General features: G+C 37.9%; 1 protein-coding gene across 1 annotated transcript in view; it reads right to left on the bottom strand.

The window, feature by feature from the left end:
• MMS22L (MMS22 like, DNA repair protein) overlaps window positions 1-19,438 on the bottom strand; it is a 90,801-nt gene that overhangs the window by 11,958 nt on the left and 59,405 nt on the right. The window contains exons 15-20 of the mRNA XM_067467425.1: window positions 8,122-8,309; window positions 6,021-6,171; window positions 3,432-3,574; window positions 2,553-2,695; window positions 1,474-1,633; window positions 560-729 (exon numbers count right to left, since the gene is read on the bottom strand). Coding sequence (XP_067323526.1) covers window positions 560-729; window positions 1,474-1,633; window positions 2,553-2,695; window positions 3,432-3,574; window positions 6,021-6,171; window positions 8,122-8,309 — 955 coding nt within the window. The remainder of the gene's footprint in view (window positions 1-559; window positions 730-1,473; window positions 1,634-2,552; window positions 2,696-3,431; window positions 3,575-6,020; window positions 6,172-8,121; window positions 8,310-19,438) is intronic.

Below are 19,438 nucleotides of genomic sequence, written 5' to 3'. Positions count from 1 at the left end.
AGAGGGGCGAACTGTTAAGTATTTGCATTAAAACTTATTATTTTGTTTTGTCATAAAAGGAAGTTAAGATGCAAAGTTGGCATATATTTCAGAGAGGAAATATTATTGGTCATTTTCTTTGAAATGTTTTGTAAATTGGTTTTGTAAGTGCTTAGTTATTTACAGGGAAGCAACTTAATGTGTGCTTAATGACTGTGAGTAAATATATTAAAATTATGCCACAGAAGGCCAAAGCAATGAAAACTTATTAATCATAATCTTTCTGGTTTGTCTTCCCTTGTTTAACTGCTATTCAGTCTTTGATTTTGGAGATTGTTCTAATAATTTAGTACAATATTTGGAGGCATAATAATCTATATTACTATATTATGCTATTACTATGTCAATCCTCACAACTGAAAACTATACTTTTGATTGATCTCTTACACACAGCACTTTTCCGCATGACATTCAGTGTTAGAAAGTGTTATAATAGTTAACAATCCGAATAGCTGTAGATTAGTAATAGTTAACATGCTATACATATATACACAAGGTATAGAAAGATGCACAGAGCCACCTGAACAAAGAGAGGAAGATTCTCCCGAATGGCGGACAACATCGCTGCAGGCAGCCCTTTGTCTTGTTGGAGCACCGCATGGGGCAAAAGCAAACAATCTATTATGCGAAACAAGAGTGGTTGGGCCTTGGAAGTCGCCAGTATGGGTGCCCATGACTTCACAAGACATCCTGTTGGATAAAAACCAAGAAAACTCCATGACACTATTCAAAAAAATGGGAGAAGGAAGACAGGACATCATAAACAGGCATTCTGCTGAGTTGCATTTTCCACTGGTAACTGGAAGAGCCAGACTGTCTTATTTTTATGAAGGCCACCTAGTTGTTCCAGAGTAGGGAAGGTGCATTCAACTCTGACCTAAATACACATGTGGAAGTACAGCAGTATGTATCTTTGGGTGAATTTGAAACAGAAGAAATCAGTGGAAGACTGCACAACTTCCTTCCTTCATTGCGGCATGAATGGGTCAAGTATCAGCGTCAGCATACATGGCTTCCAAGGGCAAATGCTGAATCCCTTTGCTCTTATTTTACTTAACAAAACACAATGTCTTTTCACTACGGAATGTGCCAATGGATTAGTGTCCTTAGTGATCACTATGACTTTAGAAATGAATGATAAAGAGCTTCGTGTTGGAAAACAACACTAAAAGTGACCAAACCATTAGGATTCTGCCCAAAAGAAAATAACTTTGCAAAGCCATGGTGGCCTCAAAGCTATTTTTGGAAATATTCTATATAGTAACTATGTCTTGAATTCCCTTCTGGGAAAAGTTCTTTTGCTTGGTATTATATTGGATTCCACTTGAAGCCACATTAAAACATTAAAAAAAACCCTCTTAAAATAGGTGCATTTCTCTCCAATATAGAATAGTTTACTAAAACATGAAAATGAAGATTGCCCATGATGATTACCTATAATTCTGTAACTGAGATGGAATCCTTCTGCAGGTCCTTTCTTCATTAAGTAAGGTTTTACATGTTTTAATACGTCACCAATGTATTCTAGCGCCTTTGTCACTGTGGTTGATTTTTCAGCTAGTGTTTGAAGACTACTATAGTTTTTCCCAAAGGCCTGAGAAATGAAAAGAGGTGGATGAAAAGAAAGAAGTGGAGAACCACACTTCTTTAATAGTAAGACAAACTACAAAGCTGGATCACACAAATTATAAATCTGAGCTCTTTAAAATTGTAAGCATCATATGGACAAACATTTTTATTGAGTGCCAGGAAATCCTAGTGAATATAATCCGGGACTGATGAGAATCTTCATAATTCAGAATTTAATCTCTGCTAAATTCACATGTCTTTTTAAATAGAAAATTGAATCACCCTCCTTCAGAAGTATTTTGATTTTCTGAACAGAAAATGTCGTTTCTTGATGTAGATGGGGGTTTCTCCCATTTAAATGTTCAAGCCTTTATGTCTTATATTTATGTAAACATGTATGCATGCATGAATACCTGCATGTATGTATGTGAGAGCCAGCATAGTCTAGTGGTTTAAAGTTTGGACTGGAGACTAGGGTTCAAATTCTTCCTTAGCCATGGAAACCCACTGGGTAACCTTGGGCATGCTATACTCTCTTAGCCTCAGAGGAAGGCAAAGGTAACCTTCCTGTGAGAAATCTTGCCAAGAAAGCCCTGTGATAAAGTTGCTATAAGTAAAAAATGACTGATGGGCAAACAACAACTGACTATGTATGTAATTATGTTCAATATTTCTATCCTCCATGTTATAAATGCTCTGGGTGGATTAGAAAAAAAGAGTTAAAATTTAGAACGTTTTCTGCACAGAAAATGCTGTTTCTTGTACAAAAAAATACCACATGGATTTTGTGAATAAGTTTTGACCTGCAAATATAATCACCCCCAACGAAGCCCTTTGTGCAGATTCTCTTACAGTGGGAAAAAATAGCTAAAAATCACATCTTGCTTCTTTTGAGAACAACATTAGTGAACCTTTACATCCCTATCTCATAAGAATGACTATACCTTCACAAACTGAATAACAGCTTCCTTGGGATCTTGCCTACAGACAGAAACATCAACATGAGTTTTCAAGAAAACATCTTCTACTTCTGGTAGCTTAAAGATCAGTCTTGTGAGCTCAACCAGTTGATCCATGTGATTCTTTTCTGTTATGAAAGAGAAAACGAAAAAAAATGATATGACTCCACATTAGGCTCCTATGTGCAAGAATTATAAAGTAAAATTATACAATGAGAAATAATTTGCAATCACACAATGAGAATGAAGATAATAAACACATACTAGACACATGCTTGTGGAGAAAAAGAAATCGGCTCCTGAGACATAATTAGTTAAATATTAGAGAAAAAAATAGGTCTGAATATTTTAATCAATTCATCTACTGCTGGTATCAAAACTAGTCCATGAGACAAACACCATTCTGGGAATGCTTGGCTGATATAACTTAATGTTGATTGACTAACTATTCAGAGATTTTAATTACACTCTTTTTGTCACAAACAGTGTGGTTTAAGGGTAAAATTGTGTTTGTAGGTGGAATTAAAATAATAATCAGCACTTGTGATCTGAAGTACAGAACTAGACATTTATTTTAGTGCCTACCTCAAAAAAGAAGAAAATACACACTTTCCACTATTTACTCACTATTTACTGGTTAAGGAAGCTATTACAATAAAGAAACAGAAGGGTTAATTATATGAAAAAGTGAAGAAGAAAACTGATTTGTATATACAGAATATGGTACATTGCCTTGAGATCTCTAGACACAGGACAGGATATAAATATTTCATTAAATAAAAGAATAAATAAAATACTGATGAACTCCCAGCACCAATATAAACTACAACTGCTGCTCTTCACCTACTGAAGACACACACTTACCAGCTGTTTGATCAACATCTGTCCTGACCGAAATGTTAAGAGGGTGATAGATAAACATTTGCAAAACACAGCGAAACCAGGAATGTACCAACAAGGCCTGGAAGGACATCTGACCCATGCCAGCAAGAGTTTCAGACAGTGCACTGCAGAAAAGTGGGTAGCAATGAAAAAAAAAGAAAGCAAATCAAGTAAAAAAAAGGTGTCTGTTACCAACTAAATTTCCCATACATTTTTACACATAAGCAGTGTTGCCATTGATAGGAAATGCACTGTGGCATTGAATGCAATATTTGTCTCCTAAATCAGTCACACTGTTACCTACATTTGGTACATGGAATGTAATGAGGAAGAACATTTTACTAGCTTGTTCTACAGCAGGGAAGGCATCTACCAAGAGTTGTGAGGTTGAACTTGGTTGTCAATAAGCCACAACCCTCACTGAACCTCTGTACCACTGAAATATAAGGGGCTTAAAAATGGCCCCACCATCTGGTAGTTGTAGGCTTTTTCTGCCTAGTTAGATCTTTTATTTTTCAGAACTGAAGCAATAGAGCTTCTTGTTCCTGTCACTTCATGATTTAAAGAAGGGGGGTTCATGTCAGGAGTGACTTGAGAAATTGCAAGTCGCTTCTGGTGTGAGAGAATTAGTTGTCTGCAAGGACGTTGCCCAGGGAACACCTTGTGGGAGGCTTCTCTCATGTTCCTGCATGGGGAGCTGGAGCTGACAGAGGGAGCTCATCCACGCTCTCCCCGGATTCAAACTTCCAACCTGTCAGTCTTCAGTCCTGCCAACACAAGGGTTTAACCCATTGTGTCACCAGGGTGTGTGTGTGTGTGTGTGTAAGTGGGCCATTTAGCAAAATGGCCATCAGCAATCCCCCTCCCCAAACCCATGGCTTGGAGGTGCTCCTGGACATTTGTGGACAAAACATTTGTGCTTGTTAGTCCACACATTCTGAGAGGTGGGAGGCATTAGAGGTTTAGACTACTGCAACGCTCTCTACGTGGGGTTGCCTTTGAAGACGGCCCGGAAGCTCCAACTAGTCCAACGCTCGGCAGCCATGATACTAACAGGAGTGGAGCGCAGGGAGCATACAACTCCCTTGCTGCACCAGCTCCACTGGCTGCTGATTTGCTACCGGGCTCAATTCAAAGTGCTGGCGTTGGCCTATACAGCCCTAAACGGTTCTGGCCCAAGCTACCTATCCGAACGTATCTCTGCCTATGAACCCACCAGGACTCTAAGGTCTTCTGGGGAGGCCCTGCTCTCGATCCCGCCTGCATCACAAGCATGGCTGGCGGGGACGAGGGACAGGGCCTTCTCTGTGGTGGTCCCTCGGCTGTGGAACGCCCTTCCCATGGACATTAGATCAGCCCCTTCGTTAATGGTGTTTCGAAGAAAACTAAAAACCTGGCTGTTTGAACAGGCGTTCAGATAAATAGTGCAATTGAACGATGAATATAGGAAACGGAATTATGGATGACGAATTGGATCACGATTTTAGTTACGAGACATTAATGTGTTGTTATTGATGTGTCATTATTTTGTATATTATGCTGTTAATGGTTTTAAATATTGTATGTTGTACGATTGACTTTTTTGCTCTTGTTGTGAACCGCGTTGAGTCGCCTACGGGCTGAGAAACTGCGATATACATGCAAAGTAAATAAATAAATAAATGTAGACATTTATGTTGAAATATAAGTTCATTTGGTTTCTCATCTCCTTTGCATGTGAAGAACAAACTACGTAAATTTTTGAAGCTTTTCTCTCAGTTGAGTTACTAATGGAAGCAAAAGGTGAATCTGCATGGTTTGGCACCAGGATGTGTAGTTTGGTTATATGCCAGCACGTTTTAGCAGAGAAGCCTAAACACTTTCTAAGAATGACAACACTGATGATTCCATAGCATTTAGCTGAGGAATTAAAGGGGTGTCAAAATGCATTAACCCTACAGTGTAGATGCACCCACAGAAATTGAAAGAAAAGTTAGAACTAATTACAGACAACCCAATGTTCACTCTAGGTCCTTCAGTGTGACTGACTCTATAGTTAACCTATATTCATGATGGGGGACCTAGTGATTTCTAGGGAAAACATCTCTGTAAGAATCTATAGGTCCTCCAATGTGATTCTATGGCCAGCCTCCAGCAGATCTTGACCACAGAGTTGTGCTGGAAGATCTAAAATTCCTAGAGAGGTGTTCTTCTAGATAAAAAAAATGCTGGCAATTTCTTTATTCATGGTTCCTAAAACACAGACAACTTAGACTAAATGGAAATGAAGAATTTAAAGAAATATAGTTGGTGATATGACACAGATGTTAACAGAAGGATTTTTCCTGGGCCACTGCATGCCTCCTGCATAAGCTATAGCAAATCTACAGGGTGTCCATAAAAACTAAAGAGACTGGTCAGAGAATGCAATTTTATCTTTATTTTTAAAATAAAATTACCCAGTCCAACAAAACTCTCAATACAATATATAATACAATCTGAAATCATTCTAATTAAAAATTGATTGATAGAATTAAACAGGAGACAAGCACAATGGCTGCTCTTATTCGACAAAGAGGTTATTTTGCTTACCTGTTCTGTATTAAGTGACTTAGGTATCTTGAAACAAGCCTGGGACAAACCAAATCATCCCATCCAAACAACTGCATCATTGACAAAACTGGCTGAGGTTGAATTTCCGATGGACAGGTACTGGGCATATCCAAAGCTAGTAAAGTAAAACCTAAGGTTTTTTTAAAAAAGGATGGAGGAGGAGACATTTAGAGCATAAGCATAACTAGTAGCTGGTGTTGCTTATCTGTTGGCTCTTTCAATAACGGATCTTCTAAAAATCCACCTCCTTTGGGTATTTGTCTACCAGTAGTGGAAGTTACAAATATAAAACTTTTTATATTTCTCAATCACGAGCATCTCCCACAGGATTCTGTAATTCAAGAGGTTTTCTTGTCCTTTATTCTACTGGTAAGCCACTGATAACTTTCTACTTCCCTGTATGTTTTAAGATGTCACTTTACCAAAGGAAATTATGGATTTTGTTCAACATTTTCAGAAGATTTCCCATTCCCAACTTCCATTTATTTGGAAATTTGGGATGCAATCTGGCATTTTTCTTTGCAATATGCTCAAAACATGCTGGGAATTATAAGATATTGGTGCAGCTGCCTCTCTTTATATCCTGCATGAAATATTTTTGTTCTTATTATCATAGATACAACCCTCATATCTGCGGGAGTATGTTCCCAGATTTTGAACTGATATATATGAAATCACAGATAATATTAAATTGCATTGAAATGAAGGAATTCTAGCCTTACAATACCCTAGAGCAGTGGTTCTCAACCTGTGGGTCCCCAGGTGTTTTGGCCTACAGCTCCCAGAACTCCCAGCCAGTTCACCAGCTGTTAGGATTTCTGGGAGTTGAAGGCCAAAACATCTGGGCACCCACAGGTTGAGAACCACTGCCCTAGAGTCACTGTGCACTCAAAAAATGGCTGGAGAAAGCTTATTTTGTCAGATGTAGTGAAATGAAACAGTGGATACCGTGTTCACTTTTTAACACTATGTTCCTCCAACCTCTGCCTCATTCTTATGAATTCTTGTTTATATCTCCACAATCTTAATGCTGGTTCTTACCTCTAATGCTGAATTAATAGATTGCTTTTTTTTTTAAAAAAAAAAAACACATCAAAAATTTAAACAAAGAACACATTTTATAAACAAGAGTAACACATTTCTGCTTTCACTTCATGTCTGTTTTCTAGAAAAAGCATTTCATTTCAGGAACATTATTTTTATATTTTAATTACTGCAAAGTTGCAGAAGTCCAACTTCATTTTCATTATTGATCAGATCTTTGAGTGTTCATAAACACAGTTCCTAATTCATGTTAGAGTAAGCTACATTTAAATTTAAACCTGTCTTTTCCAAATATTATTTAAATGGATTTGGTGTGCCATTATAGCAAGATACATGCCTGTTGAATTAAAATATGGAATTTTACTAAGGATTACATGGAAGAAATGATATTGTATCAAAATACAGAGGACTGAATTAGCTGAGCAGAGCTCCACAGCAGCCAAGGGTCACCACTCTTCCAGTTTACTCTCAAGATGTTATTCCATCTGCTAGGATATTGAGTGGCATTCCTGCAGTGTGATTCCCTGGAATACAGGGTGTTTTGTGTGCATTTCAAAACCATAATGTCATACCATGTATTTGCAATGTTTGATATATGTGTAGAAAAACATTCACAAAATGAATATTATTATAATCCAAGGGAAACATTTGGGGGGGGGGGGATCCGTAGAAGCAGAAGAGCTATGAATAAACTCATTTAAGCTCTGAGAATATGCATTACATTTAATATGATGAAGCATCAACCATTAACCTTGCCTAAGATGATAGCTCACATTTCGAATGTAACAAATGATACCAGGGGAGAAAAGTGCCACTCAAGTTGTAGAGCTAGAGGCAGCCCATTAATAAGGTGAGTGATCCACATCACTCCAATAAGGCGTGTGTGTGTGAGTGAGTGCATGGACACAAATGCTGAACGTGCCCAACAAGAACACCATCATCTGCAGGAAGGTTCTACTTTATCACCTGAGAGTCTCTCAAAGAAGAACCAGAAGGTGACAGGGACATCAGAAAGGAGAAGAAGTATAGCACAAACCTGCAGCTGCATCTGCAAGCTGAGGAGGGGGCGTCTGCATCATTCTCTGACTCTTCAGGAATGGAAAGAAATTTCTCCAGAGAGCTTTGGCCACAGCCAGATGGTGCTCTTTCGCCACCGACGCTGCCTGAGCGTTTGGGCCCATATTCCCTAATGGCAGCCCTTGGCTTAACTGTTTATGCACAGTCCTAAGGAGGAACAAAAGCAACATTAGCCTGCAGTTATCTTGGGGTCTGGAGAAACAACTGAATTCCTCAGAAGGACAAATGCAGTTTCATTTCATTTTACAAATCCGAGCACTGAAAGATCATTTTCTATAATTAAAACCTTCATGCAAAGACATTCGTGCATACCAGTTATTTGATGGATAAATTATGGCATATTAAGCACCATAAAGTTAATGTTAATTACTAATGTCAACCATTAATTATGCACCTCTTAATGTGTCAAACCTAAATGAGAAACAGGCAGCTCTAAAATGAATGTGTACATTTATCAACTGGCAAGTAAGTCTGCTCACAGTCCTAAGCCAGATATCCTATTATTTGTTAATTTTGTATGCAAGGAATACACTATTGGAATAGACACAGAAATATAGCTACAGATTATTTCCTGCAGTTCATTTCTCATCCACATTAATTTTAAAAGCCTTACATGCACAAAAGATCAACACTTGCCCCTAATCATTTGGGATTGGCACTAATGCCCAGGGCATTTTGCTTCCTGAAGCAAAGCAGTAAAGGCACCATCCGCTCAAATCATGGGAAATAGTCTCTGATGCTAAGCAAACTGTTTTGAGATGTGAGCCAGAGAATCTCACTATTTTTTTCTCAATCTAAGGCAGCAAAATAAACAGCAGCAACAAATTAATTAAAATTTTGCTATTTATTTATCATGTCAAAAGCAGATTGAGAATACAGTAATAATGTATATAAAAATCACAAAGTTAAAAAATTGGCATTATGCTAAATTTCCTTTGACCAGAAGCCGGCCACTTGGAGTGCCTCTGGTGTCAATGTAGGAAGGTCCTCCATTGTACATGTGGCAGGGCTCAGACTGCATTGTAGTAAGTAGTCTGTGGTTTGCTTTTCTCCACACTCACATGTCACGGACTCCACTTCATAGCACAATTTCTTAAGATTGGCTCTGCATCTTGTGGTACCAGAGTGCTCTGGTATCACGAAAATTTTTCTACCCTTTTATGAGAACCCAAATCTTCTGCCCACTGTTTGGGGTAGTGCTGATGTTACCAGCATTAAGGACCAAAGGTACAAGTATACACAATGCGGCATGCAATCAATAACACACTCAAATGTATTTGATTCTGCTAATACCATTCCTACTACTTTATTTAATTTGGAAACTGTGACTTTCTAAAGGTTCAGTAGAAATGTGTCCACAGGGAACTAACATCCTTAAGAGAAATGAGGCAAAGGAGGGGCAGGAAACATTAATAAATTTGTCTGGCAGGCTAGGATAGGAGGCATTACTGCTTTCGGATGATCAACTAAACAACATGCTTATTAAAAACAATCTGTACCATCGTGTTATCATTCCTGGTCCTATTTATCTCTTGGTCAACTCAATTGAGGCTGTAGATTAAAGGCACCGGCAGTATTATTACATTTACTTTATTAAATTCTATAAACAGCAGTGTAAAGTCAGAGTCAAGGTATTATAAGACAATGGCACTTAACAAGGACAGTCAGAAGTCTCATAAGCCTAATTTTGCTAGCAGACCGTAACCTTGATTACACAGGAAGTATTTAAAATAAAAAATGGAATAACTGAAAAGTAATAATCAGTTACAAATATTTTGCACTGATACTGTTCATTCTTAGAGTGCATTTTATTATGTGATCATTTGCTGACAACTATGTTAATATGGAAAGGAATTCTTGGTCTGCATATCTTTATAATCATTTGTAAAGGGAGATAGGGAAAGGAAGGAAGGAAAGATCCATTACATCTTCCTCCTGCTCCATCATTATTTATTCCTCATGGTGAGGTTCTACCGAGCAGCAATTTAAGACATAAAACCCATTGTCCATTCTATCCAGACAAGAACCCTTGAACCAATGCAATTTATGTAACAATGCATCTTATAACATTTTCACTGAGTTGCACGAGTTAAACCCTTGTGCCAGCAGGACTGCTGACCAAAGGGTCAGCGGTTCGAATCCAAAGAGTGGGGTGAGCTCCCATCTATCAGCTCCAGCTTCTCATGTGGGGACATGAGTCCCCTGGGCAACGTCCTTGCAGATGGCCAATTCTCTCACACCAGAAACGACTTGCAGTTTCTAAAGTCACTCCTGACACCAAAACAAACAAACAAAAACAACAGAAAACCCTGAGTTGACTTTAGTTGTCTGAACAACTAGGATTAGGTCTTCTTTTTAATAACTAGACTCATACTAATTACAACAGCACTGTTAACACGATTTTCTATTTTGGCCTTCGAATTCTCCAGTTGAGATCCTATGGTTTCCAAGTGGAGCTTCCCACATGCAGAAATATGTTTACAAAGCAGGGGTTCCATAAAAGCCATTCATTTCATGCATCCTGACAATAATATGTAACTGAATGTGTATGAATTGCTGCAGAACAGAAGGAATAGTTTTCCAAAATAATTAATGGGTAAATGCCTGCTTTGGTAATAGAAATATTAGTTCATAACCAATTATCTACTTTATTTTACCAAGTGCTGTTTCAAAAGAGAATAAAGCATGCTGTACTTAACAAGTGCTCTCAACAGCCAGCCATAGCAGCAGAGCTAATTTTCTGTCGTTCGAGGACAACAGTAGATTTCCTAAACCTGTATCAGCAGCTCCAAGACACTCTCATTTTTAAAACACACACACACACACACCCCATGAAGGGATGGTTTATGAGATCAAAGCCACCATCAACAATGTGAACTCTGCCTGGTCACATTAACAGGGAAACGTTTTACGAGTTCCAACATCAGTGGGCATCAATTTAACAAGTTCCAACACCAGCTAAGCTGTAAAACTGTGAATGTAATTCATTTAGTGACCTGTGCATAGGGGGAAGAAATATGTAGGTGAAACGTCTCACAGCGACTAAAAATACTTTGATTTGCACAATTCAAATGATTGAACAAAGAACTTAAGCAAACACAGCCAACAGTTTTTATTCCCAAATGTGCTAAACATTCATTATTATACAAGTGAAACCTACTGCTTTACCAGACCAGTTTGATAAAACAGAGCCAACTGGATAAATATTACATTTCTATCGTGAACACAACCTGTCCATTAAGTTTAAATTATGCCCATGTTTCATGTTCAGAATGATCATCATTTTAAGCAGAATCCATTTCACTACTTTCTTGTCTTTCACGTGGGAATTTTACCCACATAGGTACGAGATGGATAACCTACTTTTCCCATGGTTAATCTGAAATGTCAAACATATTAACTGAACTTCCCACTATTATCTACCACTCTGAAGCAGAATGTAGGAACTAAACTATCCCAAAATAAATTGGAGTATAATTCTTGCTAGCTTTACTTAGCCAAAGCAAATCAGGAGACAAGCTCCATGAACTTTGTTTGAAAAAGCCAAACAAATGTTGGCCACTAACTGAGTTGGTCTTCCTCAGGGATACACTAAAAATGAATACAATTTTATTTAATACATTAACAAAGATAACATAATGAAAATGCATTATACAGTGCCAGAAAGTTCTGTATAAAGATATGTCTATGTACTGTGTTATGTATAAGAATGTAATCTATATGTTTTTAGAAAATATAAATAATTGTATGTTGCCCAGTTACTCACATTTCTTTATTGTATGCAAGTAAATTACACAACTTGATAGCTGATGATGAAGGCATCATGGAGGTTAAGATCATCTGGGGAGGCCCTGCTCTCGGTCCCGCCTCCATAGCAAATGCAGTTAGCGGGGATGAGAGACAGGGCATTCTCAGTGGTGGCTCCTTGACTCTAGAAATCCCCCCCCCCGGGAGATTTGATCAGCGCCCTCCCTCCTGACCTTTAGAAAGAGAACAAAGATGTGGTTGTGGGATGAAGCCTTTGGCCAAAGAAATAATGCAGTACAAACAATAATTAAGGAACATGTGCAATGACAATTCAGAATGGCTATGGTATACAATTTCTGGCTCATGGGATTTTAATATTTATACTAGGATGATTTTATGCTTGTCTGAATGTTTAAATTTTATGTATATCTTATGTGGTTTTTACTTGATTTTAACTTCATAGTTATATGTAGTAATTAGTTATTATGATTTCTTTGTGTACTGTATGTTGGCAATGAATGTTTGACATTAGTATGTTGTAAACTGCCTTGAGTCCCCTCAAGGGTGAAAAAGGTGGTATATAAATACAGTAAAAATAATTAATAAATAAGATTTTATATTATGACTCAGATCCCATCCAAAATGAAGTCTACCGTTATGAAATCAGAAGGCTGAGTCTTGGAAATCCAATCACAAAAGAATTCATAAGAATCTCAAGTATAAAGATGCATAACGGAAAACCAACTTCAAAATTATTAAAATCATGGTATTTTGAATTTCTGTGTATACACATGAAAGCCAAATAATTTCAAAAAGCCAACAAGAAAAACCTTGACGCATCTGAAATGGGGTGCTAGGGGAGGGGTCTTACAGATGCCATGGATTGCTAAAAGGAGAAATAAATGAGTCTCAGAGCAAATCATGCCTAAACTCTCATGAGATGCCAAAATGATTAAACTGAAACTACTATAATTTGGACACTTCATGAGAAAACATGGCTCACTGGAAAAGGTACTAATGCTGAAGAAAGTGGAAGGGGTTGAACCAGGAAACAATCCAGGTTCCCATGTTTCCAAAACCTGAGCAGAGCAGTGAAAAACAAGATCTTTGGGAGGTCTCTCATTCATAGGAATGCCATAAATTGAAGCCAACCTCACCATATATAACATACATTGTATGCTGTATTTTCATTTAATGTAAAAGCCATTGAGCAAAAGCCAGTTTCAACAATCTGACTACAATAATAATCAACAAGGCATGTGAAAATGGAACCAGTGAATAAGAGGATGGAAAGGTGGGCCAGCAGAGGGCTAGCAAATCACAAAGTAAGCTGAGACAGCTGCATTGCTACTCTCATTGGTTGCCTTTAGAAGTAGAGGCAGTAAAAACCAAAACTATCAATTAAAACAAACCCCTTTACCAAGTATTTAAAAGGGTAACAGCTGCTGGATGAGAAACTGCAAGCCATCCCATTATTAAACGCCTAAGCTGTTTTTCTTATCTTGTTCCTGGAAATTGGAGTGGGGAGGGAAGAACCGACCAAAGAAAAGAATAGGGGAGGTGAGGGAAGGGGTGCAGGGGCTAAGCCTGAGTGGGAATGCTAAGAAAGGCTTCTCTCCCTTCTAGGGTTAATAGATGCTTTTGTACGATTTTAGGACAGATTAACCTTTTGCTCACAATAGGGTTGGTTATTGGTTTTATTTTATTTTTTTCCCTGACTTTTAATGCATCTAAAAAGAAGGTGGGGGGAATCAATACGAGGCGAGAGAAAAGGCTCTGGAGGCTCCGACTGCACCAGCTTTTGGTTTGGCTTCACACAAAATCCTACAACATGCTGGGGCTGGGAAGGATTAGCCTGCTTGTGTTGAGTAAACCGATGATACTCAATAAACAGTTTCTGTTGTAAACCCCTTAGGACGCGCAAAGCCACACTAGTTGGCATTAGACCAGATAAGCTGCCGAACCAGCTGTAATCTCATTTAGACCTGAGCTGATCCTCCTGTCCTTTCACTCTATGGATCAACGGGAAAACCACTGAGGAAGCAGCAGTATTACAGCAGCACTGCTTGCTGAAAGTGGCAAATATCTCATAAATTCCTCTCCTTGGAACAAGTCTGCATATAATCTGCACAGAGGCAGAGAAATCAATGGATTTCGGAATTCATTAGTAGCCTTATCATTGCAGGGCAACTACTTTCTCTTTAAGGAAGGGCAGCGGTTGTACGTCAGTCCTGTACACTTAGCTCTTATTTGCTCACTGTTCCTCTTTCTCCTAATGGTTTTCATGTTTGCATTTTAGGAAAAAAATTACCTTCAAAGGGTAAAATATACTCAAGGAGCAAACTAAGACATTGATATGATATATATGATAAACCTTGAAATGTCTTCCACATATAGTAATTCAGTATTACTAGATTTAGCACAACTATTTAATCTTACACCACAGCTTGTTCCTAGCTTCTAGCAATTAGAGGCATGATGTTTTTAACGTATTTGTATCCATGAAGACACATATACTCTATGATTTTGTGTTGATTATTAAGAAACCAATCTAAGCAGCTAGACAGAACATGAAGTTACAGGAAGGTCCTTAAAGTAATTGTGAATTCTTTGAGTAAATACTGCCCTTGTTATAATGCTGGAGCCATAAAGTTCCAGCATTGTGAAATGGTAAACAAAATGTCTCTCCAAACCATTAACCGTCTTAACAAGGTTTCTTGGGGGTGAATTTTCACATGTGGCAAAGGACTGGAAAATATAAAATCTAGTAGTATGCTATATAATTAAAGTAGGGTGAAGACCTTTATGCATGGAAGTATACATTCACTTTTTCACTACAGTAAGCTGGAAAAGATATCCCCCTTTATCCTCTTTTTGTAACAGTCTGGTTCTCAGCAGAGGAACACAAGTGCCGCGTCGTGTCTATCCCAATTTCCATATGTTGTCAGTGCTCACCATGCAGGTCAGATGTGTGTTACAGTGTGGAGGGGTCAGGTCAGATGCGCATTATAGATGCTGCAAATTGGCATTGACCCATTGTAGACTGCTCCGGCAGACATGCCCTGCTCATTAATCTTCATCCACCTCTCTGGTGTTCCTGGACTGAATGCAGCCAGACAATTTAGATTGATCCTTAAGCTGCTCCAGCATTGAACAGAAAGGGGTTGTTTTCTGAACCAGCCCACATCAAGATCATTTTCACAGTTGGTACAATTGTTCAACTACTGTTTTCTAATCTGTGTCTACAAGAACTACTGTTCTAGACTGTCATGCTACCGAACTTAACAACTCTTGGCAAAAACCCCTCAGCCTGTGAATTTAAACTCTTGGCAGAAGAATATAAACCAAAGCAAAACAATTAAAACAGTATTTTCCTCCTGTCTCTACTAGTATGGAGATTAATAAAAGCATTCTATCACTTATGTTGTGTGGAAGAACTTCCTTTCCTGCTCCTGTACCATCACTTTAAAGTCATCTGATGTATTAATGTTTCACCTCTCTAACTCATTCTTCAGAGGTAAAGGAGTCCCATTTAACATAATCACTTAATAACTGCAAAGTGATGGGTATCAGAACCCTAATTCTTCTAATATTTGCCAAACCCAGCTCTTTTGTAATAACAATAACACCATGATAGCAAACTGTAAATCTGTGTAATTATACTTTAATTGTATTGTGAGGCATGCATTAATCACAAAGTTTAAGTGCCAAGGATGGAATTATAATAATTCTGTAAAACAAATTTAAGCTAGCTAAGTAGGTCAAAACCACTAGCATGCAACAGGAGACCTCTGGGAATTTATCAGTTAATGGCTATTTATGTGCAAATGAGTGCCCTACAACCCTCCAAAATCCTGTGTAGCCGAAGGGTATTTCTGTTAACCAGGAGCATGCTTAACTGCTGAGGCATAAATTAAACCATTTATTGGAATTATTTTAATTCCCTCCCACCACCACCACCCCATTCTCACTAGCTGCACAATTTACAGTGTTAATTTACATGGAGATAGAGCTACTAAGGACTTTTCAGAAATGCTCCTGTTTAGAAAAGGAACTTTCACTAAAGCAGTAACAATTGTGGCTCTCAATCTTCTGACCTTCTAAAGGGTGGCTGAAGTCATTAAAATTTCCTGAGCTTCAGCACGGAAAGGCAGTACGGGGTGGAGAAAAAATACCTTTTGTAATGAACTCTTAATGAAATGAAATTCTGCCTTCTGTCCCCTACATGCGTTTCAAACTTTAAAAGGGGACAATGCAGCTCAAGGGGGATTTTATCTGCTTCATTTTCTTCCCATAATGTTGAGAATGCATGGATATCAAAGCTAGTTCAGACAAGGCATCACATGTAAGAAAAACGTGTCTTTCTTTGGGGGTAAGGGGAAAGGAATTTCCTATTTCCGTTTTGCATTTCTGAACAAACATCTTTTCAGACAATATGTAAAAGCAACCACTAGCTCTGCTGTGCTATCCTCTGTTTCCCAGGCAGTGTTAATACTTCCCTAGGGATACACACAGAAGAAGGGAGGGGACAATGTGGCTTCCACAGATCTTCTTCCATGGGTCTGATTGGAACAAGGTAAGCTTTAATGCCACTGCAGATTGCTTCAGAAGGAAGGAAAACTCATAGATTTGCTGTATTAGAATTATCCAATTTTCCTATCTATTCTATCTGGCATCAGTGTTCTCTGTACCCCCCCCCCCCACACACACACACATGTTGACAATAATTTGAAACTCTGCTGTTGCTGCTTGACCCTAACAATCTGCTCATTCCTTGTATCAGTCCTTCTTTTATCTTTCTCAGTCTGGGTTTGTTTTGAAGAAATGTATTTATTGTTTGTTTATTTACTTCATTTCTACCCCGCCTTTCTTGACCCGAGGGGAGACTCAAGGCGGCCTACAAATCCGACAAAAATTCAATGCCACACAGGTAACAATAAAACACATCTCATAAAACTATAAACAATCTAAACATATAAACAATTAAAACTCAAACCAATCTATCAAACAGATTTAAAACCATATATAAAGAAACACCCATTTTATCTCCTAGTTTTTCTTTGATTTGATCTTTCGTTATTCATTTATTTTTAGGATGTTTTGTTCATTTGTGCACAATTTATCCAAAGACAGCAGGAGCACTGTCCAGACTTTAGAAATCCTTGTGTTGTGTGACAAAAAAGAAGAGACCTGCTAGTTGGCTGTAACTAGAGATGGGAAGGTCTAGAAAACAAACAAACAAACAAAAAATGTTTTTCCCGTTTCTCCCCCGTTTTTTCCAGGCCTTCCCATCTTTAGCTGTAATCCTTCTCTGTCTTGGCCTTCTCACCACCAATTATTTTAGCCCCACAAATATAGTGGGAAGAGCAGGGTGTCTACTGTATTCATAGAGGCTTTCCAAATGGATATAAACCATTGAATCTAAATACAAACCTTAGCACCAGCCAATGCTAAATATGGCATATGCTGGAAACAAATTGAAGGTACACAAAAATAAACCCTATAAATTGAGGTTTACCATGCACATTCCTGGACTCCTCTAGATAGTGTAAATGTCTTTCAAAGTTGTGGTATTCATTGTTGTAGTTTTTGAATTTTTGTTTTTTAAACTTTTGAACAACTTTTTTTGCTTTTCTGAACTATTTTTTTCAGTTCCTGGCACTAGTTAAAACACTTAATTCCAAGCTCTCAATAGGATTCCTTTTTAATTCTGCAACATCTTGGAAGAACACATTCAATTGTTTCCTTTCTTTTAGAGTTATTGTGCTATAACGTATGTACTATAACTCTGGCCCCACAGAACATTTACTTATCACATACATCATGTAATATAGGATATACCATATCTAAGCATTCCGTGTAATGTGAGTATTCCTTATGAGGAAATCTTCTAGATGGTCAAAAACATGGCTATGTAAGCAATACCAACAAAATACTTTTGTTGTATTCTACGTATTCTGTACTGTACTAAGGGGACTAATCCTTAGTCCCTTTAGGGAGATGGTAATGGGATATAAATCAAGTTGTTGTTGCTGTTATTATTATTATTATCAGCTGACAAACTATTTTGTGGTATTTGTTATGTAATATTCAGCACCTGGACATATAAAAATACACAGAAACAATAAAAACATTTCCTTACGTTTATGCAACCAAATAATTACTTGTGTTCCACCTTACACAATCAAGTAAAAATTATAGCTTTAATGCTTAAGACACAATTTCATCAACTATGTCCAGACATATAGGCTATTCACTACTAATCTTTTAAAAATTGCCGTGAATATACACACATGCACACAAACACACCCACACCCACACATGCTACATGTATTATGGCACAAATCCAAGGACTTACTGCATGTTTTTTGGTCTGCAAATGATTAGAAATACTAAACATGGATTAGTTTAGGTATTCAAATCAGTTACCTTCATAAGCATCATGAATTCAACCCCCAACCCTCCCCCCACTTAAAATGGAAGGGAAAAACATTTGCAACTAGATTCTAATTTTTAATGTGAATTTTCAAGGCTGATCTCCCTACCTAAACAGAAAGAAGCAGAGTATATGCATTATTGTTCAGGGTCAGTATAGAAATGAATAAGCATAGATATTTTAAAGAATATGTGATTTCATATAAGAAGTCCCCGAATTACAAACATCTGACATACAAATAACTCATAGTTAAAAAGGGGGCGAGACAGCAGGAAGTGAGAGAAATCTTCCCCTAGGAAGGGGAGATTCTCTCCTGAAAGAGTTATCATGGGTAAAAACTATTTCTCCACTGAAGCTTTATCACCAATCCTTGTTTCCACAAGAAGCCAAATTTTTCAAAATCCAGTTGTAACAGGGACAGAAAGTTAGGTGAAATATCCTGAAGAGGGGCACAGACAGCAAAACAAACACCACAGGCCCCGTCCTTATGCTATCCAAAGATAGATAGGTAGATAGTTACACTTAAAATGTACCTTTTCCAACTTCCAAACAAATTCAACTTAAGAGCAAATCTAAAGACCCTATCTTCTTTGTAACTTGGGGACTGCCTGCAATTAAAAAGTGTTATCAAGCGATCACTAACTCAGTGTGGTCACCAATCAATTTCCTACAGCAAGCCATGATAAGCCATGATTATATCTGATCATTCTGACTCCATGCCCTTGTTTCCAAAGCATTCATTAATCCTGATCAGAGATATATAAGCCCCTTTTCACATTTGGGGAGGGGGGAGCTCTATGGAAGTATACTTTATGTTCAGCCAAAATCCATCTCTTGCACCAGACTGGCCAAGGAAATAAAATGTGTTTTTGTTCACAAACTCCCTTCCTATATCCTTACTATCAAGACAGTGTCTGCACTGGGAAAGGTAACATCTAGCTGAATACAGAATCGCCACTTGCTTATAATATGGAATTACTTCACCTAGCCACCTAGGCTAGATGTTACCTTAGTGGGAGACAGACAAGAAATGTGACAAGAAACTAACCAGATCTTATGAAATTATTTCCTCCTCAAGAGGGAAAAACTCTCT

This window comes from Anolis sagrei, chromosome 1, assembly GCF_037176765.1.
Source record: "Anolis sagrei isolate rAnoSag1 chromosome 1, rAnoSag1.mat, whole genome shotgun sequence".
Taxonomy (NCBI): Eukaryota; Metazoa; Chordata; class Lepidosauria; order Squamata; family Dactyloidae; genus Anolis; species Anolis sagrei.
Note: the sequence above shows the minus strand (reverse complement) of the source record. Positions and strands in the feature narration are given on the sequence as shown.